Genomic DNA, 16,118 nt, shown 5'->3' on the forward strand with positions numbered 1-16,118 from the left:
AAAAATTCATAGCGGCTGAACGGTGCGTCAGATCGCGAAAATTTTTCGACAGCGGCCATCGCGTGATTGCGCTCTATCCAGCGGTACCCGATGAGGAGCCGTGCGACTGCTCCTTCCGGTAGCTGACTCGGCCGGTTTCGGCATGTCCGATTTTCACGCGGATTTCACGGTCCAGCTGCTCCTGCCCGGCTTAATATGTCATTTTCCCATTCGTAGGGCGATCCTAGTTGACGTACACAAGTTATTCACGGTCAAACATGGCGACAGTGCGCTAAAATTTCAGCGGAAAAAGACCCGTTTCCCCGAATTTTATAAACGGTTCTTATGAATTTTGCCGCCTTTTTTCCGCCGAATTTCTCCGGAACCCGGTTTTGGTCTGGGTGCAGCTCCTTTCCCTCCTCGTCCCTCCCCCTTGCCTCCCCCTTATCTTTCCTCCTCTTTTTTTTGTGCCCGTATTGTAAATTAATCGGGCATAAATCCGGTAATACCTTCGGTAATATTAAAATACTAAAGTATTTCAATATTTACACTCAGGGATAAAGTACACGCATCAACACCGCATTTCATCGTACATTTTTTAAAATTATTATTATTTAGTTTACCCAGTGGCCTTAATATATTATATTATGTATACAATATAAAATGAAAACGAAACCATTGGAGAACACAATTTCTTTGTATTATGCAGACCATAATAAATGCACAGTTTTCAAGGATTTTGGGTATTTTGCATCTTCCAGTAGTGGCGCAATTTACGCTTGTCTGCTGCCGTTGGACGCACCTGATTAAATTTCTGGGAAATAGCCAACTCCAGTTTCGGTGGCAAACGATGTCTAGTTAGTTTCACCTTCAGCATGGAGCAAATGGCATCTAAGCAGATAAATATGATTAAAATACAACTCTTAAATAATATTAAAAAAACTCTTACCTTGTATTTGAACGTACTGCTCACACGGAATAGGAATTTTCAAGTCGTCCCCATGCGTAGCTTTCGTACCACTTTTTTTGTGGAGACGGAGGTATTGCCGGGAATACAGCGTCCCAATAAGATTCAGGACAAACTTTCGCTCATCCACGGTACTCAATTTGGTAAGGTTTTCCTTTTTTATTGGAAACGCGTCCTACAATGATTTTTTTCTTGGTTACAATAGAAAAATAATAGGACTGCTGCGAACTTACCTTTAGAGCATGAAAAGCGTCCTCGTCCTCCTCCTCATCCTCGTCTTCCTCTTCCTCGTCGCCACTTTCTTCAGCCGATGAATTATTAGTTTGTTCGTCGACATGGCGGGAGCTCGTCGATGGAGCTGGAGACGATCGGGAATCCGCTTGCGTACCCGCGTGCGTACCCGCTTCAATCACCACCATCGCCTTGCTCACTAATTTGGGAAACACTAAATAGCAATACATATTGTATGTAATATTGTGCATATAGTAATTGTAATATAGTTCTATAGTTAAATGTAGGTACTATATAGTACCTGTGTTTAGTTCTTCTATACAATACCTCTTTATAGGTATTATATAAGGATACTATATATAGGTATTATATATAACTATAATACATAGAATAACTGTATAGTTAAGAACTGACAGTTATTCTATAAGTTCTTTATATACACATGTACACAATTTTAAACAAAATAATATTTATTGGTTTTAGATTTCTTACCTTCCACTGCCCTCAGAAGATTTGTTACTTTTTGTAGCTCCAACTCCAAGGAAGTACCTTTCTGGAAATGGAGATATTTTTTTAAAATACAAAATAGAGCTATTAAATTAATAAGTGTTTAACTTACCTCGTCAGAGGCTGCCTTTTGCGCCACTAAGGCTTCTTCCAGCAGCTTAACCTTGTCCTTTAGGGTACAGTTCTCCTCTGCAAGGTTCTCCGCAGTCATTTTCCATTCCTAAATAGGGGTTAACAAATTTTAAAAATTTATGTATTAAACAAATGAAAAAGAATACACAATTACCTGAGTCGTGCCAGCAGCAATTATTTTTTCATCAGTGGCTGCTCGGACAGTAACATTTGTCTCACCCACTTCAGCCTGCGACTCATCTATGATGAGAGGCTGGGGGGACATAGACTGATCCTCTTCCTTGAAAGCTGACAAAGGGTCATTGCTTACCGGATCCAAAGCCTAATACAAATACAATTAATTAATTAATTTTATATGACTTATGATTAGGATTAACTAACCTTTGAACTTGTACACACTGTTGACAGAGGCGGATTAGTGGCTTTACATTTTCTCTTTGGCCTGGAAGACATTGTACTTAAAACTACTAAATTAAGATATGTTAGAAAAATAATATATAAATAACTTATATACACATCTATCAAATTACCTTGTATTTGAAGTCACTAAACAATTCACCACACGTGTCAAGTTTGAATTTTGATTCTTTGGGCCTGTTGTCTGCTGTGTATATATACGTATAGTGGTACACGATCGCTTTCCACGATATACCGTGGAAATCGACCCATTCCACGATAGTAGGCTCCTCCCCTTCTGGGCGGGGCTAGCCATTCCACGATGGTTTTCCACGATATACCGGTACGCGTACACGATATACCGCGGCCCACTATAATACCATGGTGACAACTGACAAGTAGTAAAATCCACTGAAAAAGGTTTCATGCATTGTCTGTAATGGCTTTGTTAACGTCAGTTTGAGGATTGTTATAGTTGATTGTAGCAAAGTTTTGAACAAATTCAGATACAAAAATGAAAAATACCGTTAGTAACGAGAATCAGGCAATGATAAAACGTTTCGTGGAACGAAGTTGGCAGTTAAGCAAATGTAAAAAATGGTATAAAGATCAGAAGAAAAACGCTGCCGCTTAATCTTGTGTTAACGATCTTTTGATTTTTTTTCGTTTAGCAACAGTTTACTTCATGACCCTGTGAAAGCTATGTGTGGGCATTTATTTTGTCGAACTTGCATTTTTGTGAAAGTTCACCACCATACAAATTATACAGAGACTCAGTCAGACTGTATTGTTTGCCAAGATGTAGACTCAAACAGGGATATTGAAGAGGTCAGTTTGAAGATTAGCAGACTCTCTTCTTGTCTTCTTCAGTTTGTGAAAGACTTTTGCTCTGAGGGAGGCGTCACAGTTGGTAAAAGTTTTCTATTAATTGTTTTTTAAATGTATTTCTGTTAGCTTGTTACATTGATATCATTTTGCTTTTCATCACAAAAATCATTCCGTGATCATTTTGTCCTTAGCTAGTTCAATTGGCCCAAAACAGAGCTCAGAAACAAAGCTGTTAATCCTAACTGAAGAAAATCTATATTCTCAAGAAGTGAATCTGGCAATGGAATCTGAAACTTGCAGTGGCCCTATACTAATATCTGGCCTACCATCCCCTCGGCTAACTAGCCATAGAACTCTGCAACCAACACAGAAAGTTGATCAATGGCTGATGACTTATTCAGATGAAGGTCCATCAACCATGCACAAGGAGGAAGAGTGTGAAAATAGCGTTAGCGTTAAAAACTCTGAAACCCTTTCTTCTCAGTCGCTGAAAGTTTCGTCGCCGTATTTGACCTCTTCGTCAAACGGTAAAGAGCTGTCATACGACATTGTTTCAGCACCCAGTCCACCACCGCCGCCAGGCGAGGACATAGATCATCAGGTAAAAAAAAAATGGTTTCTTTTAGCTGTTTTCTGGGTATAAAAAATATGTTCGTTAGATTAAACGGGGACGACCACGACGTGGGAGAGGTCGTCCAAGGAAAAATGCCTTGCCAATTAGTTCGGGTGAAAATTTCGCGAAAAAACGTGAGCGTTCGAATAGCATTACACCAGAACTAAAAGTGTCTGGTATCAAAACACCTATTTCACATACAAACATTTCCGAAGATATAGATGAAGCTATTGCATCCAAGTCCACGAAAACCATCACTACTAAAATGCATTCCTTTATGTTTCCCTTATCAAAAAATAACCGTTTTCACCTACCCAAAGGTATTGAATAGTTTCAAACAAATAGTTTCCTTTTATTTTATCATTGGCCTATTTTTAGGTTTAGTTCAAAATGAAATAAATATGACGCAAGACGAAACAAGACAAGTACTTGTCGATACCGGCGTTTCGTCAAATAAAGAAGTGTTTGAGAAACAGGCAGATAGTTTCGGTCGAGAATGTACCGATGGTGAACATTCTGTAAACCATCATACAGATACCGAGTGTTCTACAGCAAACCGTGAAGATACACAAACTCCGGAATCATTTACATCGAATGGATTAAACCTTCAACTACTGCCTTTAACAAGTACTTCGAGCCCTCAGCCTGAAAAATCCAGTCTGGCTCAACCGATAGCCCATCATCTGACACCAGTTTCTCGTCCTAAAACGCAAAACCATACAACTTCTGCAACAAATAACCGTGACATATTTGCCGATAAATTACGGAATCACGCGTCGTCTCTCGTATCTATTGGTAAACGGCGTACTGTGAATTTTTTTTATAAAGGCCGTGTCACCCCTAGGATATCAATTCATTCATTTGAAAGACAACCGATTATCTTTACCCGTTTGGGGAAATTGGGCCCTATTCTTGACAAGACGACAGCATACTTACCGTTTTCATATGGTTCGCGTGTTGACTCACAGAAAATGACCTATGCTCAGAATACCCAAACCTCTTGCTCAACATTCGTCTCACTAGCTTCAGTTGCGACTCAGACAGAAGCGATTGAAGCTCCATGTATGACTACGGAAGTGCAATCACAATTTAGCCTGAGTCAACGTCAAGTAAATGTCCTCTCGCATAATACGTTACACATGGGTGATCTACCAGTATCGCCTGCTAAACAAGCGCGGAACGAAGAAAATGGCGAAAATTTTAGCAGAAGAGAGTCAGATGAATGCAGTGAAAATATGTTCGCCGAGGCATTTAAGCGGACCAAAAGTTTGTCTTTGAGTGATAATGAAAATGAGATGGCGGAACGAAAACGGAGAAAAGTCTCGTCGCTAGATATTGTCAATTCAGTTCCAGTTTCGTTAATGCCATTATCTGTGGAACCAAGTCCTAGACTAGCGAATGAAGTGCATCGAGAATTACATGAATTGAATACGGACGAAGTTGCAGCCTGCAAAACTGTGGTGATGGAAAGTGATCCAGATTCGGACGAAGAGGATATTCTTACATCTACTCCTCCACGCCCAGCTCCTCCAAATCGAACCCCGTGCAAACGCATGGTTTTTACGTGTTCTGGGATTCCGGTAAGTCTACCTTAAATCTGCAAACCCACAGTTCGTTCATTCTGAATATGAAGTATTAATAACCACCTGGTTTAAATGCAGCGGCCACAGGTCAAATTGATTGAACATTGGGCTCAAAGGATTGGGGCCGAAGTATCGCAAACGTATAACTCTTCTGTTACGCATGTGATTGTTTATCTGGACGACGAAAACTGTGCACAGCGAACTCTGAAATTCTTATATGGCGTCGCTAGCGGTATTTGGATTGTAGGAGTCGACTGGGTTCATAAGTGTATCCGCGAGAATAGAGTGTTAGATGAAGAACCATTTGAAGCACTGGATATGGATGGAGAAGATGGTCCTCGCCGAGCCAGACAGACTAGTCAAAAGGAAAAGTTGTTCGAAGCTTTCGAGTTTTGCTGCCAAGGGCCCTTTACTGACGTGACGGTTGATCAGCTCAATCAGTTGTTACATTTATGTGGTGCAGCCACGGCGCCTAGTCCATCGCAACTAACAAAAAGACGGCGATATACGATGATTGTCATCCAGACCGAGGATGACGTCAACTTGGAAATTGAACGTACAGCGGTCGACTGGTTCAACAGGCACAAAGTAGTTAGCGTTTCCCGCGAATGGGTTTTAGATTGCTTGGCCGCCTATCAACTTCTTCCAGTACTCAACCAATTCATAGGTAAATATTCCGTTTCAGTGCTGAAGTTGATGGGATTTGATGCACGCCTTGGGGTATAATGACCATTTTTCTGTCCCGATGCTCAGCATCATTTAAGTAGTCCATCAAGCAGATAAAGTGTGTCATTTTTTTTTTTTTTTCTTTAGAAGGGAAGCTTTTTTTTTTGGAATCCTTGTACTTTTTTTTTGGATTTTTCCAAGTTTTATTAAATAAATTGAAATTCTTCCTCGTTGCCTGTTGTACCTCCTTTTACAAAAATATCAATGGTTTATCAAATTCGATAAAATTAAGGTAGGAGAAATTGAATGTATATTATTATGATGACCGTTTAACAGAGTAATTAGTTTAAATAGTAGTATAATGTAACTTTGTTTGGAGCTCATCCATGGATACAACTGCTCGGTTTACTTGTCTGCCTCTGTTTCCAATCCGAGTGAAACAAAAAAATATAATAACTTGCCAAAAAAAAAAGTAAGTTTTCCAGAAAAACTTGGGGAAAAAAGTCAAAATTTTGACTTTGAAATTTTGAATTTTAATATTTATGCCTTTTTGACAATTGCGTTTTCTTAGATTTTTGCAAACATTTCAAGAAATTACTCAGGAAAATCTTTTATCTGTTCCCTTCAGGAAGGAATCATATTTAATATGCCATTATTTCATTGGTGTCCTACCCTCGTTCATCACTCCAACTTCCCTTCCACATTCTAAATTATAATTCTAAGTGTTACTATGTCATCATAAAATGTTCACAGCACAGCAGCAAGGTCTATTAAATAATAAAGGCCTATAAGATCCAATACCTTTTATGACGTCGAGACTCGAGAGCACTTACAACAGATATATCGAACCGAACCGTTTGAAAAGTTTGTACCCGGGTCATAACCGATTGACTATTTTTTGGGTATGTCAATGTGGTGGAAACGGGGATCGGGTCCTAGGTAATCAGGCCCGAAACCTACGAACCTCTTTTTACTTTGTGTGTATAGTATCCTGCACAAAAACCCGAACATCAATTTTACTGTTATTGATTTTTTGAAACAAATAAGATATCTAGACTATTACAAAAAAAAATTTTCGGGGCTCTACAACCTGCCCAGAATAGCTCTTTTAAAAGATCTTTAAAAAATTGTACGCTATTTACTCGACCTCAACCTTGTGTTGACCATTTTATTACCCAGCCTTTTAACGCACACTAACAAAGGAAAAACGAGTCTACCCGCTAAGGTGCCGCCCGCTCAGATATAAGACCCTTTTCAGCGGGAACGTGACATTGGACCACCCGACAGTAGCCCTTAAGAGTAACCCGACACCAGCCCCCCCGACACCTGCCCCGTCCGACCGTAGCCACCCCCAACATTAGTCCCCCCGTTTTTGAAGGGGAGGGGGGGCTACAGTCAACGAAGAACGCGACCCCAGCAATGTTGTTAGGGAGGGAAGCCTGTGTCGTGAAAGCATACGACACCAGCCCCCCCATTTGTATTCATCAATATTTTATTTATATTTTTAAATAGAAAATATCTATTGAATCTTGCCACTAGGGATCGGCCCCGACCCTAATCGGGGCGCATTTTGCCAATCGGGTTTCGAAATTCGGGGCTCAGGGTGGGGCGTTCGGGGCTCGGGGTGAAAATTTTTGAACCCCGATCTCAATCGGGGTGTTTTATCGGGGTGCCTAATCGGGGATGCAACCCTGATTGCAATCAATCGATTGACGTAAAAACATAATCGATGGAGTAAAAATCGACTATTATGATGAAAATCGGGAAGTTCGCCCCGGTTACCCCGATAAAAACCCGACCCAAATTCGTAGTTTGAATACAGGCGCCATTTTTGAAAAAGGCGTCAGGGCAAGCGGGTTTACCTCGATTTTTGCCCCGCCCCGCCCCAGCTGACGAAGTGGCACTCCGATTCATCCCCGATTGCCTTTTCCCGGGGCGGGGCGGGGTGGTTAACCCGATTATGGCTAATCGGGGCCGATCGCTACTTGCTTGCCACTGCTATAGGGCTGTTCGACATCTTTTTTCGCATTTGATTTTATCGTGCAACGCAGCATTCGACGGCCGATTCTGTCTGCTATGAATGTATTTTGTTAGGTCACGCCTATTGCACCTCGCCAGTGAGGTACGTACTCCAATAGAGGCAATTCACATCGCGGTTTCGCGTGTCAATTGTTTCGATGTCCGCCATTTTCTCTGGTTGTTTATGTCATGTTTTGCGTTGTCTGTATTGGCTGAAAGTGTTATTTCCCAATACAAAGTGGATTTTGTGACTCAGTGTTACATTTTTTTAATTTTTTTTTTGTGTCAGTTCATTGCTACGTATCTTGGTTAGTATGTGTAGCAATTTCTGTTTCCAGATCACATTTCTTGTATTTAAAAAAAAATCTTTTCAGAGGGAACGTGACATTGGACCACCCGACAGTAGCCCTTAAGGGTATCCGTCTTCTATTTTAGAATCAGCTCTTTAGATTTCAAAGGTTCAAGGTTTAATTGTAATATACCACTATCACGATTATGTCACATTATTACCTCATAATAGGTGTGGACAGGTGTGCACAGCTCTTATTTTTTCACTGAGTTCCTTTTAAATGTCGGTCTGGTTTCCAACGTATGTCCTGAATTTCAGAAGGGGGGGCTGGTGTTGAATGCCTCATCGACACCAGCCCTTACTTGAACGAATTTCCCAAGGGGGGGCTAGTGTCGGGGGTCCAATTTCGCATTCGCGGCCGCAATCACAGACGAAGCTTCGTGGTGGTCTCAAGTCAGGAGACAGACGACGAAGCTTCGTGTTGGTCTCGAGTCAGGAGACAGACGACGAACGCAACCATAGCAGCAACAGCAGCAGGAGCCCTTGTCCTCAACAGAAGGTGGGATTTTTTTACTTCATTGATCCTGAAGGTGTGGCACCTCGCCACCTTGCTACGAAGCGCCTTAAAAATGAGTCGATTTTGGCAGACGAACCAGCTTTGAAGAAATTTACGGTAGGGAGATCACGTAGCAAGAAATTTCGCAATTATATGTCTACCTGTCTCCAGCCGTCGCATGCAAGTTTGATTCACAAGCGTTATGAGCCCCATTTTTTGAAAAAGTCAGTCACTCTCCAGTGTCCTAAGATTGACCATTCCATGGCTCGAAGAATGAAAGAGAGGAAAGGACCTTAACTCAACAAGGTGGAGCAAAAGTATAAGTCTTTCACCTCCATTCAATACAAATTATTGGACGTCGCTCGCCCACTACTCTTCATCTCAGAGTCCATGTCAGCTGACCAGGCCAATGTAAGCTCAGAAATCTTGGATGCATGCAGCGACACGTTACGCCTGCTAGGTCACACGTCAAAGGCTAGCGAAATAGAATTAGGGGCCGTTCACAAAATACGTAACGCATTTTTGGTCAATTTTTGACTCCCCCCTTCCCCCTTGTAACGGTCCGTAACAAAGTTTACTACCCCCCCTCCTAAAAATACGTAACAAATGTTCAAACCCCCTCCAAAACCAGAATCATATAATTGAGAGAAAATGACTGCAATGGAGAAAATACCATTTAGCAGACAACAGTTGTCATGACAACAACAAAAAAAGAAGCTAAACAGCATTTTTTTTTCTTTTTCTGCAGAAATTAAAAGTTCCACGAAATAATTGTTCTGGTACGTAACATTTTATGAAACCCCCTCCCCCTTGTAACAAAGCGTAACAAAACCAACGACCCCTCCCCCCTTTCGCGTTACGTATTTTGTGAATGACCCCTTACGGCTAAACGATGAGAGAACATCCCAAGTTCACCGACCTAAGATTCGAATCTCTCCTAAAAGATCCCGAATTATTATTACCAGACTTTTAGAAAATTGCGCCTTTCGCAACATTGCCAATTTTTTATTTTCTTATCAGATGATATCAGATATCAGTTAAAAACGAAAAACTTCGATTTTTTCTGCTTGCTCTGTCTGTTGGCCTCAGCCAAAAATAAACGCAATCACGACGTCGACACTCCACACTTCTCAGTAGCGCTCGGCCCTGCACCAATCGGAGAACTTTTTAGTCGATTCAGTGCCCAATTTTCAAAAAGTCAGATTTTTCTAAAATTAATAAAAAAATTCCGTTCGAGAGAATCGAGTTTGCCAATCTCGATTCTTTTTGTCCTTGAAAATCGGAAAAGAAATAACGGTTCAATTCATTCACTTTTCTTTATTTATTATATTTACTAAAAATAAAAAAAGTTAAAATAGAAAACCGGGTTTTTTGCTATCTCCCTGAGAGGCGACCAGCCTAATTCACTAGCGAACCTGATGGGGAATCTGGAAACCCCTTAGTAAACACACGCCGTTCTGGAGATAGGGCGATCGTGTACCTTTCCTATTATATCGTGGTTTGGCGGTTATCAGGAGTAAGTATGAGGCAAGAGGCCTTCCAGAAGGAGTCGTCAAATATTTGCTGGCCACAGATCGTTCCTCCACATCTTCTACATACCAAAGCGCATGGAACGCTTGGGTTGATTGGAGTGTTCAGAGGAATCAGGATTCCCTGTCGCCTACTGAGCTCTTCTCTATTCAACATACAATCTTAACTGCTCTTCAGTCACTTACGCGACCTCGAGCAATTGTACAATTTATCCCAACATCCACAAATTGGTGTTAAAATTAAAATTGCTGTTGCGGATTTTTGTGTAGGATACTTTACAAAAACAATCAATTAATCAAAAGAAACGACAACGTAATAAATTAATCGTTATACTTAGTTATATGTACGCCTATGTGGGAAAATCATCTTTATTGTAGGTTGTAGGTGACTTCAACGTGTTTGTTTCTGTAGCTACATTATTACTCCCAAAAGTATTAGTAACTTTGGAGTTTTAGTCTTGCCGAGTTGAGAAAAGTTGTACACTCCTAAGTCCAACGGCTGAACCATGCGCAGTCTTTTAGGATCTGCATAGCTTCTTTAATCGGTAGGCTCTAAGAGCATTCACTTCAAAACAAAATATCAACATTCAATGAAGCTAAATAGAACATTTGGCTATTAGGAACAACTCCACCGTTCACCAACGATGAACATTTAGCCGCCCCAATGTTCATCACAAGAACTAATCGACGTGCGAGCGATTCATACTTAATTTGCATTGATTAATGATCATGTTATTCACTGGTTATTTTTTTATAATAAGACAGCCATAATTCGCAACCCAACGCCGTTTTGTATTTTAAAAACCAAATTTAAAAGAAGTCCAGCGAATAACAAACCGTTACAAAATATTCAATATAAATTGTTGGATTTTCATAGTTCACTTAAAAAGAAAAACATATATCAGCTAGTGGGTTATTCAATAAGCTATACTATTTTATCACTCATACGAAAATGCACAGCGTCAACACACGCAACTTCCCCACGTCAACAAAAAAGGATTTTGAAGTGTACACCGATTTTCCACTATCCATTCAAAAAAGAATATTTGGTGTCCATTTAACTTAATTCATCTCCGCAATCCTTAGGTTATGATATATTTGAACCACGTCAAAAAATCCTAAATCATCTCTCTCGAAGCCATATTTTTACATCTAAAAAAACTCAAGATGAACAAAAGGAGAAGCAGGCAAAACAATAAGGACAGAAGGATAATATATCTATGGCATGCGCTGAGTTCTATCAACAAATAAACCCCGACTCAATTTTATTACTAAGCATGGCGGCGTGTTTTCAAGGGCTGGCAGAAACTAAAACAAAACAAAACAAAAAAAAAACACAATTAGTTGGTACACATCGTTTTTAAAGTTATTTCAATAAGAAGGCATCCAGATAAAGACATGATAATACCTTTGGCTTTGGATGCATATTCTATTATTTGAAGTAAACATCGACCGAATTCTTCAAGAACCAGACCTTCTGTTTCGGCCGATGTTTTACGCAACCTTTCAGCTTCTTCAGCTTGGGCAAGAAGGCACTGACACGTAGCCTCCACGACTTCTTGGGTGATGAAACTGAATGGTGGCCTACTGCCGAAACTAAATGATAATGACGGAAATTATAACAGTTATTCGTTAAATGGTACTACCTTGACCCAGACGCCGATGGTATTGAAAAGCCCTTAGGAGTATCAGCCGATCGGTCATCTTGTTTGCTATTATGGGTGGTATTGCTCACCGTTCGACTATCGTTAGAGTTACCAGGGTTATGTTGAAGCACTGCCATTTTAGACGTTCTTTTTCCCCAGTTCCTGGAGGGGAACCAGCGGGATCGACACAGTTTTTACATCCGATGCATTTACAAATAGCCGAGCATGCTATTTTAGCCTAAAAAATATGAAACCAATGAATAATGATGACTGGCTGTTGTTATTTTTGTTGTTATTTAAAAAGCAGTTCAATCAACAAACCTCATAGCATTCACAATAGTTCTTCAAACAGCCCGAGCGCTTGCAGTGGCATCCCTTATTATGACGTCTGGGTTCTGGACCCCAACCGACACCAATTTTAGGTTTAAAGGCGTGTGGATTACGATCCAGGCAAGATCTTATTGCACGCAAACGTAGTTCTTCATGCTCCAAGTTATTGGCGCAGCAGACGCAATTACAGCCGTGGCAAAACTCGCCATTGGCAAAACAATCACAATAACTGTAAGTTAAATTTTTAAAAAACTTAGCAGGAATTACTAAAAGACAACGTTATGATGAATTTACAGTTTGAGGCACTGTGACTTGGTACAGTTGCATGGCTTGCGAGGTTTGAGGCCATTTGATTCCAACACGCTTTGTGCTTTTGCTTGAGAAGCAGCCGTCGACATTTGAGCAGACTCGGGAGAAGGCGGAGGAGCTGCTTTTGGTTGCTGTGACAAACGAGGGGTCGCACTCGAACTAGTGACTATTGGTGATGTGATCGATTCCGAAACGACAGTAGCAGCACTGGTTGTAACAGCCGAGAAGTTCGTTGTTGCTGGCGAACTATTTGTCCCCATTGAATTCTTAAGATAACAGCGCGAAACAGAATTTGATTAAAAATACGTCATAGTATTGTAGAAGTGGGTCGATCTATGCTGAAAAAACGTAAAGCGAAAAGTAATTAGGATGCTCACTTGAGAAGAATACTGAGCTGGAACCATCACAATGTTGCTTGTCAGTGAATTCATCGATCCAGCTGGCAGTATTATACGTTGAGCTCCCTGCGGTACACTAACTGTTGAGATTGCACCCTTTGCTTGCCCAAGCGTCTTTGTTACGGATGGAAGGGTACCTTTGACTGATTGCTGGGTCACTGTGCTGTTTGATGGGTGGATCTGCAGGGCAAGAAACAGTGGTGATTATGACAATACCAAAAATTTTTAGTTAATCTCACTTTAATGGAGTTTGCAGTAGTTGCGCCTATTAGAACTTTTGAGGTTCCTGGTGCCGTGATTAAGTTTCCCGTTCCATTATTTCCACCAGTTGGATTGACGACGCGAACTAATTGTATCTAAGACAGGTATATTCTCATTTTTATTATAAACTTTTACGTGAAACCATCGATACAACCTTGTTTCCCGCAAGCTGGAAATGCTGCTGAGTTCCACTTTGTTCTCCTTGTGGACCCATTGCGGGAAGGATTCCAGCAGCTAATGCTTGAGCCGTTGTTAGCCGTATGTATTGTGCTGGTTGTGTTCCACTACTTTGCCGGACTACATACAAAAGAAAAATTTGAAAAATTCTATGTAATCGCACGTGACATTAAAAGATAAATTAACGAGGAGAACGGAGAAAAAAACTCCCAAATTGTAATACATCGACATGTTTTATGTACCTTGGGCTGAAGTAACCGAACCTGGTGTAGAAGGTCTAAGCACAAACTTTTGGGGGCTTAACGGATTCATATTCGTGACACTCCCACCACTTGGTCGAGCCTGAACGAGTGCCGCCATCGTAACTTGACCCGCAGCGTTCTTTATGAGTAAGCTCGTTGGTTGGCTTTGCATGGAAGACGTAGATGAGACAGTCGATGCAACAGAATGCGGTGGAGCTGGGGCAATCTTTGTGGGGGTTTTCGTCGGCCCACTTCTTACCAATGTCACATTGCCTCCTGCGAATTTTGCTCCTTGTTTCCCGGCCAAAATGTTGTTTGCGGGAGTTGTTTGGCCTACCGCGGCAACGGCAACCTTATTAACAATTAAAGGTTGCCCCTGATAAAAAAAAAAAATGAGAACCAAATTCCAATGCTTGAAAAAGTTTAAGAGCCTACTTTCTTGGGCGAAATAAGACCAAGTTGTTGAGCTTGCTGTAGCGTAATGGTTTTTGTCGGGCTCATAAGCCGAACGGATTGGGACTGAATTCCTGTAGCTTGTGGCCCGGTACTCGAAATTTTACTTCCATCTGTGTTCAAGGCATTGACAAAGCGCAAATTCGTATTTGTTGTTAATAAAGATGTTAATCCACTTGTTGATGCTGGCACAGTAAGAAGCAATGGCTGTCCATGTTGGTTTTGGCTTGTGGGCGCAAGCACTACTTTGGTAACCTAATGATTATAAATGTAGGTCAAGTACAAGAAGAAATGCAAGTGAGATGGGCAAACCTGGGTTGATGCTGAAGCTGAAACTGTTTTCTTGATTTGGCTTAACGGAAATACATTTCTTGCTATTGGTTCGGTAACCGGCAGAGAAACGGACATGGGAGTGATAGATGATTTACTTTTATCATCACATATATTATTTGTCATAATATTGAATCCAATGTCACTTTGATCCATGAAACTTTCCATTGGAATTGATTGTACACTTTGACTTCTATTCACTTCCAGATTCTATAATACAAGTAAATTGGAGTATATTCAGAGACTATTGAGTATTATTAATATCTTACTTGCACATCAACATCCATGGCTTCAATAGACATAGTTTCCACTTCTTCCGAATGACCTAGATCATTCATGTTTAAACTATGATGATCACTTCCTAAATGCGCCACTGTTTCACTTCCTTGGCCATGGTCGTCTACAATGCTAGAAACATTGGACATATGAGACACTGCATCATTAGATTCCAATGCTCCTTCTAATCCGAGCCACAGAGAGGGGTTGTTGGCCTACCAAATGATTTGGGGTAAGTGGAGGGAAAAAATTGATTTAAATTTGTTTAGTAGACTCAATAAAATATTACATCTAGAAAAAATCAGTTTGCTCAAGATGTTACGTTTATTCAACAAAACCCGAAAGGGCAAAAGCTTACCAAATCTGACACATCAGTGTTCACCAAATCAGGAGGTAGGTCTGACACTTCAGTTGTTATAACTTCAGTTTGTTCATCAGTTTCTGGATTAACAGAAGTAAGGGAAAGAATGAAATCATCTGTTTCAACTTGCATAGCGGTACCTTGGGAATGAAAACAAAAGTTAAAATTGTGGAGGTTTTAGTCAAACTGATGCCTAAACATACTATGACACAAGTTCAGACAGAAATCTAGGTCCTAGTTAGCTAAATACTTTTTGAATGTGAATCAGGGTTACTTCAAAGTTAAAAAGATTTGGAATGAATATCGAAAAACCCGCCTGCAATAGGCGCCATTTTGAAATTGTTTTCCTAAGGGCATCAACCTGGGTTGATTTTTATGCCGTCAGCCTCATAACTGAACAAAATCAGCATTGCAAAGTTTGGAGTACGTAACATTATTAAGCCATTCAATTGTAAGACAAAATAAATATACCTTCATCTCGTGAACTCGACATCATTTAAGAGGAATCGTACGATCAGCCCGCCATGAACTTATTCAAAGCGACGCCTGCGATTGCACCCTTCATAAAGTTCAAATAACTGTTCATAGATGGCGAAGACCACCGACTTGGAAGTCAACACAAGAATTTGGAGTGAATTTGGGAAGTAGTACAATAGGTAGATAGGCTATACGGTACAATATTACAATAACTGTAACAAACAAGAGCGTAGTGGTATCAATACATATTATATCTGCACAAAATTAAAAAGTTTCAGGTAGTTATTTGCAGCAACTACGTTATGTTTTAACCTGTCATTTGAAACAAGCCAATTTGCTCCAGTGCCATGTTTATAGCCTGTCTTTGTTTTTAAATTTTATGTACTTCATTAACGATATGCGTTACCATGGAGGTGAACGTGTCTCGATCTACGTCATATGTAGAAATTTTTTTCTCTACTTGTATTTTCTTGTTGTTGTTGTTGCTGTTGTTGTCATTGTTGTTGTTGTAACATAATCACAAAAACACCCCAAACGAATCTGGTTTGCCCGACAATTGCGAC

General features: G+C 40.5%; 3 protein-coding genes and 1 long non-coding RNA gene across 5 annotated transcripts; 2 read left to right on the top strand and 2 right to left on the bottom strand.

The window, feature by feature from the left end:
• Positions 1–1,477: 1,477 nt before the first annotated feature.
• Positions 1,478–2,094, bottom strand: LOC123471545. The gene is made up of 3 exons (XM_045173091.1): positions 1,971–2,094; positions 1,797–1,904; positions 1,478–1,730 (listed from the first exon to the last, which is right to left on the bottom strand). The coding sequence occupies exons 1-3, from the start codon at positions 2,079–2,081 to the stop codon at positions 1,632–1,634; spliced, it is 318 nt and encodes a 105-aa protein (XP_045029026.1). The 5' UTR covers positions 2,082–2,094; the 3' UTR covers positions 1,478–1,631.
• A 481-nt stretch (positions 2,095–2,575) lies between these two features.
• LOC116920843 (breast cancer type 1 susceptibility protein homolog) lies at positions 2,576–6,135 on the top strand. Of its 2 annotated transcripts, none has more exons than XM_032926985.2 (6): positions 2,576–2,812; positions 2,884–3,122; positions 3,232–3,641; positions 3,700–3,973; positions 4,032–5,233; positions 5,315–6,135. In XM_032926985.2, the coding sequence occupies exons 1-6, from the start codon at positions 2,727–2,729 to the stop codon at positions 5,960–5,962; spliced, it is 2,859 nt and encodes a 952-aa protein (XP_032782876.2). In that variant the 5' UTR covers positions 2,576–2,726; the 3' UTR covers positions 5,963–6,135. The 2 variants fall into 2 exon arrangements, with proteins under 2 accessions (XP_032782876.2, XP_032782877.2); XM_032926986.2 differs by having other exon boundaries at positions 2,666–2,802.
• A 2,035-nt stretch (positions 6,136–8,170) lies between these two features.
• Positions 8,171–13,657, top strand: LOC116920842. Its single transcript, XR_006646223.1, has 4 exons — positions 8,171–8,229; positions 8,296–8,769; positions 12,249–12,502; positions 12,568–13,657. It is a non-coding gene; the product is annotated as an uncharacterized LOC116920842 (long non-coding RNA).
• Positions 11,067–15,678, bottom strand: LOC116920840 (protein lin-54 homolog). Its single transcript, XM_032926982.2, is given in 15 exon segments — positions 11,067–11,603; positions 11,704–11,882; positions 11,942–12,086; positions 12,089–12,179; positions 12,263–12,500; positions 12,566–12,846; positions 12,958–13,158; positions 13,218–13,334; positions 13,394–13,536; positions 13,659–14,034; positions 14,094–14,366; positions 14,424–14,651; positions 14,711–14,932; positions 15,076–15,218; positions 15,550–15,678. Coding segments are annotated over 15 exon segments (2,679 nt in total). The 5' UTR covers positions 15,575–15,678; the 3' UTR covers positions 11,067–11,586.
• Between the last annotated feature and the right edge of the window lie 440 nt (positions 15,679–16,118).

The sequence above is a fragment of the Daphnia magna genome, linkage group LG4, assembly GCF_020631705.1.
Source record: "Daphnia magna isolate NIES linkage group LG4, ASM2063170v1.1, whole genome shotgun sequence".
Taxonomy (NCBI): domain Eukaryota; kingdom Metazoa; phylum Arthropoda; class Branchiopoda; order Diplostraca; family Daphniidae; genus Daphnia; species Daphnia magna.